At 17.0% G+C, this 19576-nt stretch overlaps 1 protein-coding gene and 1 long non-coding RNA gene across 5 annotated transcripts in view; both read left to right on the forward strand.

Annotated features, from left to right (window-relative positions):
• The first annotated feature begins 1550 nt into the window (after positions 1-1550).
• On the forward strand, positions 1551-4779 carry LOC412446 (SCY1-like protein 2). The gene is made up of 3 exons (XM_395903.7): positions 1551-3645; positions 3740-4121; positions 4237-4779. The coding sequence occupies exons 1-3, from the start codon at positions 1956-1958 to the stop codon at positions 4700-4702; spliced, it is 2538 nt and encodes an 845-aa protein (XP_395903.3). The 5' UTR covers positions 1551-1955; the 3' UTR covers positions 4703-4779.
• Positions 4780-8588: 3809 nt separating this feature from the next.
• The window catches only part of LOC102656849, a 41846-nt gene continuing 30858 nt past the window's right edge, over positions 8589-19576 (forward strand). The window contains exons 1-3 of one of the 4 annotated variants that reach the window (XR_003305310.1): positions 8589-8688; positions 13499-13587; positions 14019-14127. This is a non-coding gene — a long non-coding RNA (uncharacterized LOC102656849). Of the gene's footprint in view, positions 8689-11644; positions 12060-13370; positions 13588-14018; positions 14128-19576 lie in introns of those variants that run through there. The other 3 variants (XR_003305312.1, XR_003305309.1, XR_003305311.1) reach the window with 3 other exon arrangements.

A 19576-nucleotide genomic window follows, 5' to 3' on the forward strand; every position in this document is an offset into this window, starting at 1 on the left:
TTTTTGTTTGTTTTTGAATTCTTAGTTATATATTATTTATTACTTAAATCATATTCATTACTTAAAAAACAATTTAAAAAAAAAGTTTTAATTAAGCATGTCACAAAATAATCTAAAATTATATAAATTATAAATAATTTTTTCATATATAATGTTTATATATTATATTATATTATAATATATATTATATAATATAACATAAAATATTATTCCAATTAACTTTAAAATAATACAATAGATTTATCAACAAATATTTATTAAAATATTTAAATATTAATATGAAATATTGATATTTTATATATATATATATATATAAAATTTGCAAAATTTTTCATATTTTTTGGATGTAAATTTTAATTTTTAATAGTTATAAATATAATATTTTCTGTATAAAAATCTTATATAAATATTTTATGAAAAATATGTAATAAATATTTGAATTTTTTAAATCTTACTATTATCTTATATATATTATTATCTATCCTGAAATCTTTATTTTGAGATTTTTTTTTTTATTTTTGTATTTTTTTTATATATGTAACATATAAAAATTTATTTGAATTTTATTATTTTATTTATATTTTATAAAAATATTTATTTAAAAATATAATTTTAATTATTATAATTTATATAATATTTATCGTAAAATAAAATATATCATTTAAAATTTAAAATACTTAAATATTAATACTTATATATAATAAGAATATTAATTTTTGAATTAATTTTTTATAATTTTCTGAAATAATTTTCTATTATTTTTTTGTTCTAAACATTATAATATATAATATTATATATAATATTATTATTGGTTATTTAATACATTTATATTGCATCCAAAGAAACAAGCTTAAAAGTAAACAAATCTGATATATGGTTATGCTAGCTGTTAACATCAGCTATTGGTTGACTTTGAATTTATCGATATAAAATCGGTTTATATTATTACATAAAGTATATCAATATTCATCAGTATTAGTCATTGATATATTGATTACTTATTTTTATAAAAATACGCTATAAAAACTTGAATTTTTGAAATAAATTGTTATATTAAAACTTTATTGTATTATTTATATTTATTAATTTATAATATTATTTTATTAATTTATAATATAAATAAATTAATATATAGAAAACTTTATATCTTATATTTGTAAAAACTCGATCCTAATATATTTAGATTTTGATCACATGATTTTGTTGACATTTAATTCGATTTGTTGAATGAAGTATAGTTTAATCAACATATGTTTAAAAGTAAATGGTTATAAGTCGTATCTGAATTTAATAATTTTAATATTTTTTTCTACTTAACTGCAATAATGTATATATTTCTAATTTTTTATAATGCAAAATTATATTTTTTTACAAATTTTTAAATATAAAATATTATTTATCATGTCTTTTAAAAATAATTAAAAAAATAATTTTATTTATTAATTTTATGTAATAATTTAAAACATAAAAATATTGAGAAAATTTTATATAATACATACAAAATATAAAAATATTAAAAGAATTTTCGTAAAATAATGTCTTACTAACTAAATGTTCAGGTTGGTAATAATAGATTATTAAATGAAGGCTAGTAAAATATAACCATTGATGTGATAAGTTCAATGAAGTCATTGTGTCAAGAGTTATATTTTTTTTAATATAATAGCATTAAGTTTTGGCATTATAACAGATTTATTATATGATACTATTGAATATTCGAAAAAATTATTTTTCATATAATATATAAAACACATATATAAAAAACATATCAATATATAATATTTTCGAAAATCAAAAAATAATAAAATTTACCAAAACAAAAATAAAAATCAAAGTGTTTAGAGAAAGAAAATATTATGGAGTCCTTAATTTAAAAATATGTATTTTTAATTATTAATGTTCAAAAAACAATATTAAATCAATAAATGGATATTTAAAATAAATTTTTAAATAAAATGGATGTGCTTACAAAGTTAAGAAATACTGTTAGCAATACAATTTCTAATACTGTTCAAAATACTGCTTATGGTTTGTCACAATTATCAAATGTCCTTCCTGGTAATCCAGTAACCAGAGAATTTGAAGTAATTGCTCATATTGCGAGTGCAGGACCATCATTATTATGGAAAGTGTACAATGGTTACAAAAAATCTACAAAACAAGAGGCAGCAATTTTTGTATTTGAAAAACGTATTTTGGAAAAATTTTCAAAAAGTGATAAGGAATTAATCTTAGAAACATTAAAAAGAGGTGTTGCACAATTAACAAAATTACGTCATCCACAAATTTTAATTGTTCAACATCCTTTGGAAGAATCGAGAGATAGTTTAGCATTTGCAACTGAACCTGTTTTAGCTAGTTTAGCTAATATTTTGGGAAATCATAATAATTTGCCACAATCATTACCTATGGCATTAAAGGATTATAAATTACATGATATTGAAATTAAATATGGACTTTTACAGCTTGGAGAAGGTCTTGCATTTTTACATGGAGATGTTAAATTATTACATAGAAATTTATGTCCAGAATCTATTGTTGTTAATAGTCATGGAGCATGGAAAATTTTTGGATTTGATTTTTGTGCATTAAATCAGAGTATTGAAGGCAAACAACCTCAATGGTCATATGTAGAATATGATATTTCAAGTACATCTATAGCTCAACCAAATTTGGATTATCAAGCACCAGAATGTATTTTAGCAAGCAGTGTTGGTACAGCTAGTGATATATTTTCTTTGGGAATGCTGATATATATTTTACATTCTCCAAAGAATATACTTCCTCATGAATCTAATAATGACTTATTAAAACATAAACAATTTTTAGAAAATTTTAAAAGTTCAACTATTGCAGATACATTTCTTCCAACTTCAGAAACTCTCAAAGATATAGTTAAATTGATGTTACATCATAATCCTGAATTAAGACCAGATGCTCATCAATTTGTGAAGATTGAATATTTTATGGATATAGGTGTGAAAACTCTTAATTATTTAGATAAAATTTTTCAATGGGATAATTTACAAAAATCACAATTTTATAAAGGATTACCTCAACTTTTGAAACAATTACCACATAGAGTTATATTACATAGAGTTCTTCCAGCTTTATATAAGGAATTATTTAATCCTCCAATGATTCCATTTGTTTTACCTAGCATAATTTTTGCTATGGAAACAAGTTCTGTGGAAGAATTTAGAGAATATATTTTACCTAATATTAAACAAGTTTTGACATTGGATGATCCACCACAAATTAGTCTTGTTTTAATGCAACATGCTGATTTATTATTAAAATTATGTACTACTGAAGTAATAAAAACAGATATAGTTCCAATGTTATTAAGAGCTTTAGAATCTGAATGGGAACAATTACAAGAATTATGTTTATCAGCTTTACCTAATATTATAACAATGATCGAAGGACCAGTAATTAAAAATGCAATTTTGCCTAGAATGAAAAAGATTTGTTTATATGGGAAAGGAAGCAATAGCAAAAGTCTTGGAGTTAGAGTTAATTGTTTATTATGTTTGGCAAAAATGTTACCTCATTTTGACCGATGGCTTGTTCTTGATCAAGTATTACCTTTTCTACAAGAAATTCCACATTCTGGTGAACCTGCAATTCTTATGGCAATTATAGGTATTACATTAAAATATTAATATATAAAAATTAATTAAGAATAAAATTAAATAATTACAATAAAAAATTACAAACAATATACTTTTTTAAATAGGTATTTATAGAATGTTATTAAGCCATAGTAAACTGGGAACAAGTAAAGAAATATTAGCAACAAAAATTTTACCATTTTTATTGCCATTATGTATTGAACAAAATTTTAGTCTGCCACAATATGAAATTCTTTCAAATCTTGTAATTGAAATGATAAATCGTGTAACATCAGAGCATAAAGAAGCCTTGAAACAATTAGATGCTATGCGCCGTGAAACTCAACAATTAGATCAACAACTTTCACAAACTTCTACTATTTATAAAAATATTAATTCAACAAATAATGATATTACTATAGCTCCCATAATTCCTACTTCAAATAAAACCACAACTTTAAAATCTCTGCAGATTGAAAATGGATTAACAATGGAAGATAAATTTCGGTTAGTAATTATTATTTATTGTCCATTAATAAAATTAAAAATATTTTATTTATCATTAAATATTTTATTTATTATATAAATTTTTTTAAAATTAAAAAAAATATTTTATTTACAGATTAATTCAACAACAAGAAGTGCATCAAAGATTACAATCGCAAACACCATTAATACCAACAATTGTTCAACCTACAAAACCACCAGTAAAAGATTTAACTGATACTTTATTGAAATCAAATTTAGATCAGTTAAATCTTTCAATGTCAAGTTCAAAACCTGATTATTCTTGGAAAATACCAAATTCTAATCAATACCAACATTTTAATACACAAGGAATGAATGTACAATTAAATCAAAAAGGAAATATTTACATTCCTAATTCAGTTATTCCTTGTAATAGTATTAATTATTCTATGAATCAAGAAAATATTACACTTAATACATTAGAATTCAAATCAAATTTGAATTCTAATGTAAATAATTTTCCTATTAATCAATTAGAATTTAATTCAAATTCGATTTCCAATTCGAATAAAAAAATAGAAAAATTGTCATCTTATGATGTAATGGACTTACTTAGTTAATGATTTTACTAATGTAATATAGTATTATAAGATTTATTAACAAAACATATGAAAAAATAACCAATTTATTAAAACTAGATATATTATTATAAGCTTTTTTGTTTCTTTATTATTTTATTTTTATTATCTTAATTAGAATTTTTATTATTGAATTAATTTTTCATTGTCTTATTTCTAATCTAAAAAAAATGTGATATATTTTTATCTAATTTTAAAAAATTAAAGTGTTTATATTATAATATAATTATATTACAATATATTATGTTAAATAATATGTTAAATAATATTATAAATATAATTCAAAAATGGAACAAATATTTGTTGAAAATTTGAGAAATAGATATCATTTAAAAAAATGTAACACTTCTGTATGATATGTGATATATTTTTCCTTATTTAATGTATCCTTTATTTATTTGGTTTATTGTTAACAATATTTGAATATTATAGAAAACTTTAGCATTTTAAAAATAAAATAAAATAATTTTAGAAATAAAACATATATATATTTCTTAATATGTTTTTATAAATATCTAAAATAAATTAAAAACTATTATAACTTAATATTAAAATTAATATTAAATAACATCTATTATACATTTTAAATATAATAATATATGAATATTAAATATAATATTTAATAATTATGTGTGTATTTATATTATAATAAAGTTATTAATTACTTTCTTAATTAATATCAAGGCATTTGAATTAAGAAAATCAATATTAATTATTAGAACTTAAATCAATATAATAAATATGAATTAATGAAAAATAATTGCTATCATCATTCAAAATGAATAGTTGACAAAAAAGAAAATTTATTATAATTATTCTTTTTTAATAATATAAGGATTATAGTAAATTGATTAAATTTTTAATTGAAATAAATTCTAATATTAATTTAATCGAATCAATTAAATACGTTATATTATCTCAATATTTTAATTAATTAATTCTTAAGAATTATATGGTAAAAAATGATTCTTGATAATTTCAAAATAATTTCAAATTTCAATTCTATGATAAAATATGATTAAGAATTATTATAAATATTGTTTTTATAAAAGATCATCATAATGATTTTATAAAGGAAAAATTTTATTTAGTAATATAAAATATTTTTTTAATTTATTACTTCATAATAATTCATAAAAATAATGGGAAATATTATTTATATTTAACAAATTTTACTTTAATAATCATTCATGATTTATCAAATAACTTAAAAATGAGATTAATAGAAAAAGTAAATTGATTAATGAAATAATTAACTAGAATATTTGAAATGATTTTAATTAAAAAATTTTAAAATTTCAATGTCATAATTACTTTTAAAAACTTATAGGATTTACAAATGCAATTTAGTTTTTCTATTATATTAATAGTAGTAAATATTTATAGAAATAAAATTTTTTCCATTATATATATAGTTATTTATAATAATATAATATTATTATATTATATTATATTATTTATATAATATTATATTATAATATAATATATAATAATATAGTTTTCAAAAATTCTTTTTGTAATAAGTAAAAAAAAAAAATAAATAAATAAACTATTGGTATTTCAGTTTATTTATGAACAAAGTTGTACTTTTCTTAAGTACTAAATATTAACATTAAATATTTTAACATGATAAGTCGATCCTTTAAATTTTGAAGAAAAATATTCAATAATATAAATCCTAATTACCATCAACAAAAAGAAAAAAAAATTCGTGAATGATTTTTTATATTTGAAAACAATGCATTAATGAGAGATTCAATTCTGTTCAAATTAAAATTATAATTTAAAAAAATTATAATTTAGCTGATATTCAAAATTGTATTAATGTAAAAAAATATATATATTCATAATTTCATTATTCAAATATTCATAATTACAATAAAAACAAAGATAATAGAAGATAAAAATATTAATATTAATATGTAACATATATAATATTATAAATTAATATATAATAATATAATATTAATATTATATTATAAATATTTTTTATTTTTCACAAAATCTTACAATATATTGCAAATATATTAAATGCAAATAAATTAATAATATATTCTATAAATTAATAATATAATATATAAATGATAATATAATATAAATTATGATTTAAACATTTTAAAAAAATAAATTTAAACGAAAAAAAAAATTCGATGAAAAATGAAAAATTACGAAAAATAAGATAAAATTTTAGAATTATATCTATTACTAACATTTAAAATTAAGAAATTCAGAAAGAAATAAATTTTTCAATAATATCAAAAGCATTAAAATATGATTATTAAAAATAAATATAGTTTATTTAAAAAAAATTATTACTTACAATTAGAGAAACTAATTGTAAAAAGAAATTTTATTTATGCACGAGATTTTATTAAAAAGATATAGAATTTTAAAAATATTTTGGCATTTTCATGAACGAAAAAAATTTCAATTTAAATAATAATAATATATATATTAGAAAAATCTGAAATAAAAAAATTCAATATTGAATTAAATTATGGGAAGAATATAATGATACAAGTTGCTGTGGAATAAAATCAGAAATATAGTTCTTATAAATATCATGAATAAATGCAAATATTTAAAAATTTTAAAAGAAAATTTGTTATAATCCAAAAATTGGATATAAAAATGATTTCCATTTTTATCAAAATGAAGATGATTTGAATATTTATTGTTGATTTCCTTATAATTGTTTCCACATGAAACATTTTTAAAAAACAATTACGTATGTTTGAGTTAAATTAAAAAATTTTCGTAAAATTTTGAGATAAAGAAAAAAAGTTTTCCGAGAAAAACTAATCATTCGTTAATAAAATAAAAGTTGCACAAAATATGTCTGCTAATATATTATTTATAATAATAATATAAACTTTTGAAAATGATTGTTACTTAGAAAGAAAATACATTATTGTATTGATATTAGTTGATTTTTGTAATATAGAGAAAAATTTCTATATAGTTAGTGAAATTTTGAATAGCAATAAATTATAAATTTAACTTTCTACAAATATTTTGAGATTTTGAAAACACTATGACCTAAACAAATTTGATGATTATTATAAAATGTCTTCTTGAAATATATTCTCCATATATAAATATATTATTGCAAGAATTCGAAAATTGACCATTTTTAATTTATTTATACTTATAATTATTTATATTTCGATATTTTATACGATATTATAGTGTATTTTTTTTTTTTTTTTTTTTTCGTATATTTTGCTTTACACGAAAAACAAAGAGATATTCAACGTGTTTTAGAAACAACTGTATTAAATCAATATCTTTAATATCAACATTTGATTGTCTTAATGCTTTCAATAGTGTAGTTTATAGTGTAGTTTTGGTCATTATATATTTCACACTGTAGAATCAATGCTCATAACAATTATTAATTTATAGAATAAAACTATTGATTCACACTAGATAATTAATTGATTCTTTATTATATATATTATTATATAAATATAAAAATTCATGTAACTAAATACTTTTGATTTTTTTAAATATAAATGGTTAATTTCAATTTATATGTCATTATTTTTTTGAATATAATATCATAATTAGCATGTTGTCTTTTATTAATTTGCTAATAACTTTAACAGAATATGTTTTGTTAAGCAATATGTTGTTGTAAAGCAAGAATATAATGAATAATAATTTAATTAATGATTAAATAATAATAATATAAACTTTTGTTAAATTTTATTTTGAAACGCTCAAAATTTGTGATTTATTTTGTTATTATAAAATAGCAAAATTCAAAAATAATCTTAAGATATTAAAATTTTTTTTTTAAAAATTATGTAAAGTTTATATACATGGTTTATTTAAATGATGATGCCATATTGGCATCATTTATATATTTAATCCAATAAGAAATCGGCGGTATGTTGAAATATAACGTGACAGTGAAAATTTTATTAAATGTGATATTTATTTTTTAAATGTTGCTGTTTGATTTTGTAATTATATAATTTATATATTTTTTTCTTTTTTCTGTCTATATTCGTAATTATTAATATATTATTTTTAAAAAATAGATTATCATTGTTTTAATAAATTAAATGTCAATTGGAGGTTATCTTGAAATGTTTTTATAAAATGTATATTTGTATATATATATATATATATATATATATATATATATATATATATATATATATATACATGTCATTTAAATAGAATTTACAGATATTATTTTATTAAGAAATATTATTTTATGCATTATTTTATTTTAATTTGAACTTCATTGTTAAATAAGAAATACATAATTTTTTATTTAATTGAAACAGGATTTATAATATTTTTATATTTTATATATATATATTTTTTAATATAGAGTAGAATATATTGATATTCAATGTTCCTTTACTAATGCTTTATGCTTATTCTTATTATTCCTATTTTTGTATATTAAAAATAATCATAAAACTTATTATTATAGTTTGATTTAAATTTATTTAGTTAAATTTGCAATATATCTGAATATTCTCATAAATTAAAAATAAATTATTTTTTAGTTTATCTTGTATCTTATCTCTAATATTTGAATAATAAAATATTTGGATAATTTTCATTATTCATAATTTCATAATTTCATAATAAATTTTTTATTTAAGATATTATATTCTAATAATATAATATTATATATATTTTTATTAATATTACATGTAGATACTTAAAAAATGAAAATGTTATTTTTTTTTGCATAATAATAATATTTAACTTTTTCATATTCTTTTCATCTTTTTTTTACATATAAGTATTATTGTATTCTGTTTTTTTTTTTTTTTTAGAAAATTTTTCCTTTTCAAAGTTATTTTTTTTAGTTTTAATGATATTATAATTTAAGAAAATAAAAGTTTGTGCATTTTTTATAATCACTAATATTAATATGATAATATATTTTTTAAATGAAATTTTTTTTATCTTTCTGGTATATATATATATATACCATATATATATATATATAATTATGGTATATATATATATATACCATATATATATATATATATATATATATATATATATATATAATTAATATTTAATATATATATATATATATATATTAAATCTGGTATATATAATATATATATTAAACAGATATTAAATCAGTAATATATATATATATAGTAGAAGACATGAAAAAAAAAGATTTTTTTTTAAGCAGATTTTTTCTTTATTAAATCTAATTATGTTTTCTTAATTAAATCTAAGTATGTTTTTTATATGAGTATTATCATTATCTACTAATAAAAAAACAATTTGTGAGAAAACTTTATAAACTCTATACATTTGTTAAAACAAAATATCTTCTGATTCAAAAATAAAATTATGATAAAGATGAAAATTTGATAAAGATAGAAGAAATACAATTTAAAAATTCAAGATTTGAATATTTTATGCAATAATGATTATTAAAAATATAAAATTATCAAAAATACTTATTAAAATTACAGTTATAATCAAATCAGCTAAAATCAATATGTTCAGTTGTTTTTTTGTTAATAATTGCTAAGTTTTTATTGTTTCTAAAACTAAGAAATACCAATTTCATCATAATTTCAATCTAATAAGTTATGTTTTTCTGCTCGCAATAAAAAAAAAAAAAATACTGAAATTAAAATAATGATTTTAATTCTATAATTCTAGATTAATATTGATTCTAGTAATTGCAATTTGATATCTAATAGGCTTTCTTAAGGAAAAATACATATATTCAAATTTTTCAATTATTTTTCTTTTTATTAAGTTTACTAATCAATTTACTATTTTATTTTTTGTCATAGACTTTTTTATATAGTTTATATAGTTTATATAGTTATAATTTTAATGTGCAACTTAAAAAAAACATTTGTAAAATAAACTTGTAAATAAATATTGGGGAAAAAAGAAAGTAAAATAATATTTTAACATGTTTTTTTTTATATGGGAAATATCGTTAAATATTAATGTTTTATTAGTGAGATAATTTTTATCAAAGTGAACAACATTTATTCAAATCATTTTGTATAATAAAAATTTGACAATATCTAGAAACTTTGATAAATTATTATATATATTTTTTATATATATATATTTTTATATATATTTTTATATAATATATAGTATAATTTGTTAATTATTGAATATTTGGAAGGAAGAAGTATATGCGTTTTTGAAAAAAATATATATTTTTCAAAATAAAATAATAATAATCTATGTGTGGTAATAACAAAAAGAACATTTGGGATATTTGGGACAATCTAATATGTTACAGTATGTTCATAATAATGTTATTATTATAATAAGATGCAAATAATATTATTATAAGTAAGATATCAATATTGTACACAGTGAATTGATTAGTAAATTTAATAAAAAAAAAAGATATTTGAACATCATGATTTGTAAAAGATTATTGTTCTATATATTTGTTTTTCGACTTTTTTTATATAATGAATTGAACAATCGAATACATACATATGAATTGAACTATCGAATATATATATATTAAAGAAAAATAAAAAATAGGAATAAAATATAGAATTTATTAAATTATCAATAAAAGATAATTTTTAATATGTAACTGCTTAAAACATGTCACAGAAGAAAGAGAATATTAAATGTTAAATATAGTATTTAGTATAATATAATAATAAAAAATTTTAGTATAATATATAAAATATATAAAAAATTTTTAAAAAATTTATTAATTATATATTAATTATAAAAAATTTTTAAATTATTTAAATAAATTAATATAAATTTGATGTATTCGAATATTTTTTTTTCATATTAAATTTTGCCATTATTTCATTTATCGCTTATTTATTTCCGCTAACTATAACAAAATTACTAAAAGACAATTTAATTAAATTAAAATAAACAAATATATGTATATATAGAGAAATATTTTTTTGCAAATCGTGGTGTATAAATATTAATTCAAGTTATAAATTTCAAATTGTATAAATTTTCAAATGAGTTAAATATTTATGAAAATTAAAGAACATTCGTTACATATATGTAAAAAAAGGGTCACAAAAGTAAACGGATGCTTAAAGACAAGCTGTGTTTATGCTGAATTTATACAATACATTTAGAAGCAAATCGTTTTTACATTGAATTTACACAATAAATATTAAGATCGAACTCAGTTCATGCTAAGACATCGTTTAATAAGTTTGATGTGTTAATTATTTATAGTTATAGATTGATCAATTGTTAATTAAATTGTACGTGGAAACATATACAATAGAAAGAAATGAAACTTCTATTGAAAGTTCTATCAGTTTTTAACAATATGAGTATATATTGAAGAATTATTAGCATTTATTGAAAAATTGATTATGTAAGTAAATATTTTTTCTTGAAAATTTTGTGTTTATTTTAAATAAAAAAAATTTAATCTAAAAAATCTTTATTATTAAAATGTATATTTTCTTGACATTGCATTATTTTATTTTTATTAAGAGATGTTAACAATATTTTTTTAATTGATTGTACCTGTATATATCCTATATATTTTATTAGATATCAATTCAGCAATTCTTATAATTATTCTTATAATTATATTTTACTCACATAATTTATTAAAAAACAAAAATTGAAGAATTAACTTAATAATCTTTATATTTCGAAAAATTTAAAATATAAAAATGCGAAAAAAAGTTATATTTAAACTTTATAAAGAATCTTAAAATCTTACAAAAAAATAGTTGATCCTTTTAGTAAAAATATATCAATAATTCATTTATTAAATTATTTAATAATTATTATTAAAAAGAATTTTCTATATTATTAAAAAGAATAATACAGAAAATATTATAAATGAAATCTATGAAAATTGTTCATAATTAGACTTAGATTAAAGAAAAAAACTAATTATTTATGAAAAAAAATTTTTGATTCTAAAATTTGCAGATATATATTTGAAAAAAATCATTCATTTAAATTTTTGTCGAAAAATTTTATAACAGTTTTTTATCAAAGTAGAGCAGCAAATAAGGAATCATATATTAATAATATAAATAATATCATTTATTTTGAAATATCATTATATTTTCTGATGAAAATAAATTTAACATTTTACATTCTAATGAACGTAATTATGTTTGAACAAAATAGAATATTAAAATGAAATATAAAATTTATACTTGATTGTTATAAAATATGGTTTTATCATATTATGAAATTTATGATTTGATAAAAATTAACTTAAAAATTAAATAATTAAATAATTAAAATAAATAACAAAACATTATTATATATAATATAAAATATAATATAAAATAGATAATTATTGAAATATGAATAATATGAAATTTCCTATATATTGTATTTTAGAAATTATATTATTCGTGCTAAAGATAAACTAATTAAATATTAATATAAGATAAAATGTAAAAATAATAAGAAATAATATATGCAATATTTGAATACTTTTTTTATAATCTTCTTTTTGTATATCTCTAAAAAACTTTCTTTAATTTCTACAAATATTTTCGAATTTACTTCAAAGTAATTATGTATATAATCTTGATACTTGCAGTTATAATATTAAAAATTTTTTAAAAATCAAATGTAATATATGTGTTTCTATTATTTAATATTTCAATGAAGTTTAATAAATATTCGAATATTTTGTTGAACTACTATATAGGAATTGCGATGATTGACGAATTATAGTCATAATATACAATAATTGGATGTTATGTTTAACAAATCAAATTGTTTGATATGTTGAATTATATGACATGAAATTATTGAAATTTATTGTAATTCGAATAGATTCTATTTCTAATCGATAATTTAACAAAAAATATTGCTATGAAAAGCTGAACATTATTAGTAAGAATTGATCTTACAGGATAGATAAGGTAAAATCATGATTCTTATTGCAAAGAATATAATTTAAATTAATTTATATTTAATTAATTAATATTATTAAATAATTATTAATTAATTATATTTAATTTATTTTATATAAAAATATCTAGTTTGGTTGAAACAATGTAACAGATTCTGATTTGTTTATACAATACAAATTTGGTATTATTTTAATGATTATTTCTATTGAAACAAAGAAATTTTGACTCAAAGAAATAATGAAATATATAATACATTATTTGAAATTATTAAAATTTTTATTTTTTTTATATTCTTAAATAATGTTATTAGAAATAAATATTTTAAAATAATTATTAATGATAATATTTATAATAATCATATTTTTTATTTCAATTTTAAAATTTTTAATACTTTTTGAAATTAATTTTTAAATAAAAAAGGAATATATTATATTTTGCAGATGATTGATCAAAAATTTTAAAAGATTTAAATTGCCGAATGATGAAAATTTTATTACGAATGATATCCAAAAAATGACTGATAATACAATGGATTATGCATATTTATTGGTGAGTATAATATAAGCAAAAAGTATTAGAAATAATTATTAAAAATATATATTTGAAAAATTTGAAGTCATAGTGATGTACGATATATATCTATAAAAAATATATTATTTGAAATACAAAAAATTTTTCTATATCATTGTATTTATTATAGGATTTATGTATTAATTAATTGTTATTTACTAATAATCTCATATAATACAAAAATATGATTTAAATAAAATTTAAATATATATTTAATACATAGAATATATATTTAATATTTAAATAAAATATAGAATCTGATAAAAAATATTTTAAAATAAATTATTAATTACATGAATATATATTTTTGTAGCTATTATACATATTATACATTTATCCATTGGATAAATAATTTCTTTCAATTTTAATTCTTTAAGATGATAATATCACAAAATGATTGATAATATAGAATTAATATCAATATTTTTGTGATATGAAAATTCTTGAAATTAATATTAGATTGTGTCAAAAATTCTTTTTATTCTCATTTGATAATTTTTATTCTCATAATTTGAGAAATATAATTTATATTTATGATTTATTAATATTAAAATATCTAATTTTTTTTTAATTTTTCAAAAGCGTGTATTTCTTCGTTAAATAATTTAAATTTTTTTGTAACTAATTTTAATTAAAATTATAGATTATTATAATTATATCTTTTATAATTACAATTACTATTATCCATTGATAATTAAATAGAATAATTAGATGATTTTTTATTAAAAAAAAATTTATTTTTGTGTAATACGTATAATCAATAATTATTCTAAAAAATTTTGATGATATAGATATGAAATTTTTTATGCAAGATAATTTTAAAACAATTTAATTTGTTGCAAATGAATCAATAGATCTTTCAACAAGATAATGATCCCAAGCATATGGCTTGAATTGTTAAGGAGTGATTAATGTACTTACATATTATGTACCATAAGAATTAAGTATATTATTCCATATTTGCATTACCATATTTGGATTAAATTAAATAATCGATTAAGAAAATATGCTATTAAAGATACAAAATTTTAAAAATAATTATTAGAAAATTATAGTTTGTATAAATATCAAAAAAAGACAAGATATATAATAGTAAATCTATTTTTTTATGATTTTTTAAATTCTGATAATGTATATAATATTTTATGAATTGAAAAAAAAGAAAGAAGAAAATTCAGGAAAAAGAAAAAAAAATTATAATAAATAAATAATAATAAATTAGTGATAGATAATAATTAAAAAAAACTGATAATAAATTATAAATAATAAGTAATTTATTATATTCATAATAATTTTATTGATTAGAAATCAATAAAATCACTAAATCAATAATAATTTTTTTAAATTGCAATTGCAAAAACGAATATTTTTCTTGATTAATAAATCTAAATATTCATAACATGGCAATGTTTTGAAACGAAACGAAATATATATTTCAAAAATATTTCAAAGTCATTTTTAACTGATATCAATATTTACTAATATAGGAATAGGATGGTAATATATTTATGAAATTCTTTAAAGGTTTGATTTTATAAGTCAAAATAAATATAAAAGTATACAAAAATGTTGGTTTAAGTTTATTTATTTATTATTTATAAACAATTGAAGTTTTTTTAAACGAAATGAAACATAGATAGAAACTCTATTTCCGTCACATTATTGTCATTATATATTTCACTTTATCCAATGGAAATTTAAATTATGTAGAATTTAATAAATAAATCTCAATTATAATATTTTTTTGTAATTATTGTATTTGTTTTGATTTTTAAAATTAAACTAGAAAATTAAAATAGATCTTTCAAAATAATCTCATGAATATATGTTACAAGTATTGACAGTTACAGTGTGAAACATCATGAATATATATATATATATATATCAATTTAATAGAGTTGTTTCCAAAATGAAATTAAGATATTTTTTATGTATTATCCTTATGTATAACTCACATCTCTGTAACATATGTAACATTCCTTTATAAAATATTGTATAATATTCCTATATAAAATATTTTATAATAACCGTGTATAAAATATTGAACTATAAATAACAATAAAATAAAATAAAATTTAATAAATATAATAGTAATAATAAAAACCAGTTATGGAGAGCCAGTTTTCGAGCTCATGTGACATTAATACTTTGTATTTGAGATTTTTCGAGTTTTTGATCGATATTGTTTTAATATTTGTTAATATATGTTTGAGATCTTAATTGATATTTCTTTATAATGTTATGCAAAATGTTGCAAAATGTAAATTGTGCAAATTCAAGAATCTCACAATTATATTATTAGGTTTAGTTTCGAATTATATTCGAACAAAAAAAATTATATAAATTAAAAATATTATATAATTATATATTATATAATAATAATTATATAAATTAAAAATTATATTAATAATAATTATAAAAATTATTAAAAATAATCATATTTATTAAACATGGGCAAACATGCTGATTACAATTATTATTTATCATTATTATTTTTTACTGCAAAAATAATATCGAATATATTTTTATTTAGTTACTTTTACTTTTTTTTATTACTTTTTTTTTGTCATTTCAACTATGTATTTATGAAATTTTTATGAAATCTTATTTTATCTTGATTTTGAGTTGTCGTATGGCATATATATCTATATTTTTTTTTATCTATATTTTTTTATCTATATTAATTTTACTTAATGTTGTCTTTTTTTTTTATTGTGGCTTTTCTCCTATCTTTTCTTTTTATATTCCTTTATAATTGTTTCCTTATTAGAATTATTTCTTTTTCTCACTTTTTTTTTATCTTCTTTTTATTTCTATTTTTAACTTTGTTTTTTAAATTTCATTAATAAATTTATTCACACTCCTTTTCTTTTTAAATTTGCTTAAGAATATATTTCCATATTCTTTTATTTTCTTCTTATCTTCCTCTCATTGTTTTCTTGTGTTTATAAGTTTTACTTTTTCTTTTCATTTAATTTAATCATTTTAATTGCTTTCCAATATTTCTTTTGTTGTTTATTATTTTTCTCTCTTTCTTCTTTTCTCTTTCAATTTTTCTAATCATTATTTCTTTTTTCTGTTTTTTTTTTTCTTAATATTTTTATTATATTTTTCTGTTCTCTTTTATAATTTTTCATATTTCTTATATATATTCTCTTGTTTTTGTTTTTTTATCAATTTGCATACTTTTTTTTTCTTTAACCAATATTTATTGCTCAAGCATTTGTTTCTCCATGTATCAATTTTAGGGATTATTTATTTATTTTTTTTACAAATTTCCTATATTTCCTCTAGAATTTCCTACATTTCTATTTTTATTTTTATATCATTTGTTATATTTTTGAATCTCATTTCTCTTCTTTTTTTTGCTTCTCTTTTTTTATTTTCTTTATGATATTTCTTCAGTTCTTTCTAGTTTTTTTTCTCCTTTAATAAGTATCGAGATTTTTTTACTAGAAAATCTTATCTTTTTTTTTCCTACCCTATATTCAAAGTTCCATATAGCTGTGCTGTTAGAACAATAATACGTTGTTACTAGACAATTAGTTGAATCTAGAAATGGCTCTGACATGAATTGTTTCTGTTGACAATAAGATTGCTGATTGCTTATGATACAGACTATTGAAAAATAAGAATCATCTGTTGGTAAATTAGAAATTTTATTGAATCATAAACGAGATATGGCATAGACAAATATACTGTTTGTAATATAGAATAGATATATCATCTAACGCATCTAAAGCATAAAAATTCAAAATAATATTAACTGTGAGTTCCCAAGTTCTTGTTTTTATGTTACACGAGATATTAATTAGTAACATTACATTAGTTTTCTTCTAGTTTTGAATCAAAGTAAGAAAAGATAATTTAATTTGAGATAAAATGTTAGATACATAAGGTAAACTTAAAAATTAGAATGATTATTTTTAATCAGAAATACAGTAATCAGAGAATAGTAGATGAATTTTTATTTAGAATTTTTTTTATACAAATTTATTCAATTATCAAATGTATTATTCATTATCAAAATAATTATTCAGAAATCAATTAGCTCCATCGTAGATTAATATTCTAAAAAACTATAAAATTTGTTGCGTGCATGTTGTCTAGCCAGTAATAATAGATGCTGATTTTTGAATTTTAAATTATATATTTATAGATTATAATTATTGTTAGATTATATATTTTAATTTGATAAAAGATACGTGATTATAAAATTTTTGATAAATTATTATTTATTATAATGTTTTATATAACAAAAATAAAAGAATAAAAGAAAAGGAACTAAATCAAACAATGGGTTAAAACAAAAAAACAATAAAAGTTCGTTTTTCTATGCATGTTTCTTAATACAATATTTTATTCTAATTATAACTAGTTAATAGAAAAATTGGCAGTAATATGAAAATATATATCAGCTAATCAATATATTTATTTAATAATTAAGAATAAAATATTTTTTCTTATTTATCGATTAAGTTCCAGTAAGTCCGCGTCATTGAAGCTTGTGATTGATAAATTTATTGATTGACAATTGATCAGTTAAGTTTAAATTAAATTAAAAAGAAGATAAAAATTATTTTATCATATTATCATATTATTATTATCATATTATTATCATAGCCATCTAAATTATTTTGAACTCATTGAGAATTATGTATAAAAATATCTGTCAATAATTATATCAGATTATTGTTATTTGGAAACAACAATTGATAATTATTCATTGATTATAATATTATGTATTATATTTAATATAATTATTTATATTATTATAAATATTATTTATATTATTTATATTTATATTATTTAATATAATTATATTATATATTATAATTAATTATTATAATAATAAAATAATATTAAAATTAAAATTATCACTTGTGTTAACAAGATATTCAAATCGAAATTTAAATTAAAATAACAATTTTTTATAAAAGATAAATATTGAATTTGATATTTTCTTGATTTTCATCTAAGTTCATATATTAGTTTCTATTATATAATATAATATAACATTTTGAATATGAATAATTATTTGAATAGCAATAACTATATATTTAAATTGTACAGATGATGAAATAAAGAAATATAATATATTCAATTATTTCCTGATGAGAAATTAGCAAAACTTGAACTTTTAAAATTTTCCATTAATTTCATTGCTCTTATCCTAAGATTTTTCATGTTAACGAAATCATGATTATTTTTTAATAATTCTTCCATATTAAATATTTTATATAATATCATGGAATAAAATTATTACAAAATTTTATGTCGAATTGAAGTTTTTATCTAATATTTCAAAAAGAAAAAAAGATGTATTAGATACTATTCTTTACCAAGAAAAAATAAAAATCAATTACATTATTTGAGTCGATATTATAGTAATCTGTGAAATCGAATTGAGATAACTCAAATCAGTCTA

Source organism: Apis mellifera, linkage group LG9, assembly GCF_003254395.2.
Source record: "Apis mellifera strain DH4 linkage group LG9, Amel_HAv3.1, whole genome shotgun sequence".
NCBI lineage: Eukaryota > Metazoa > Arthropoda > Insecta > Hymenoptera > Apidae > Apis > Apis mellifera.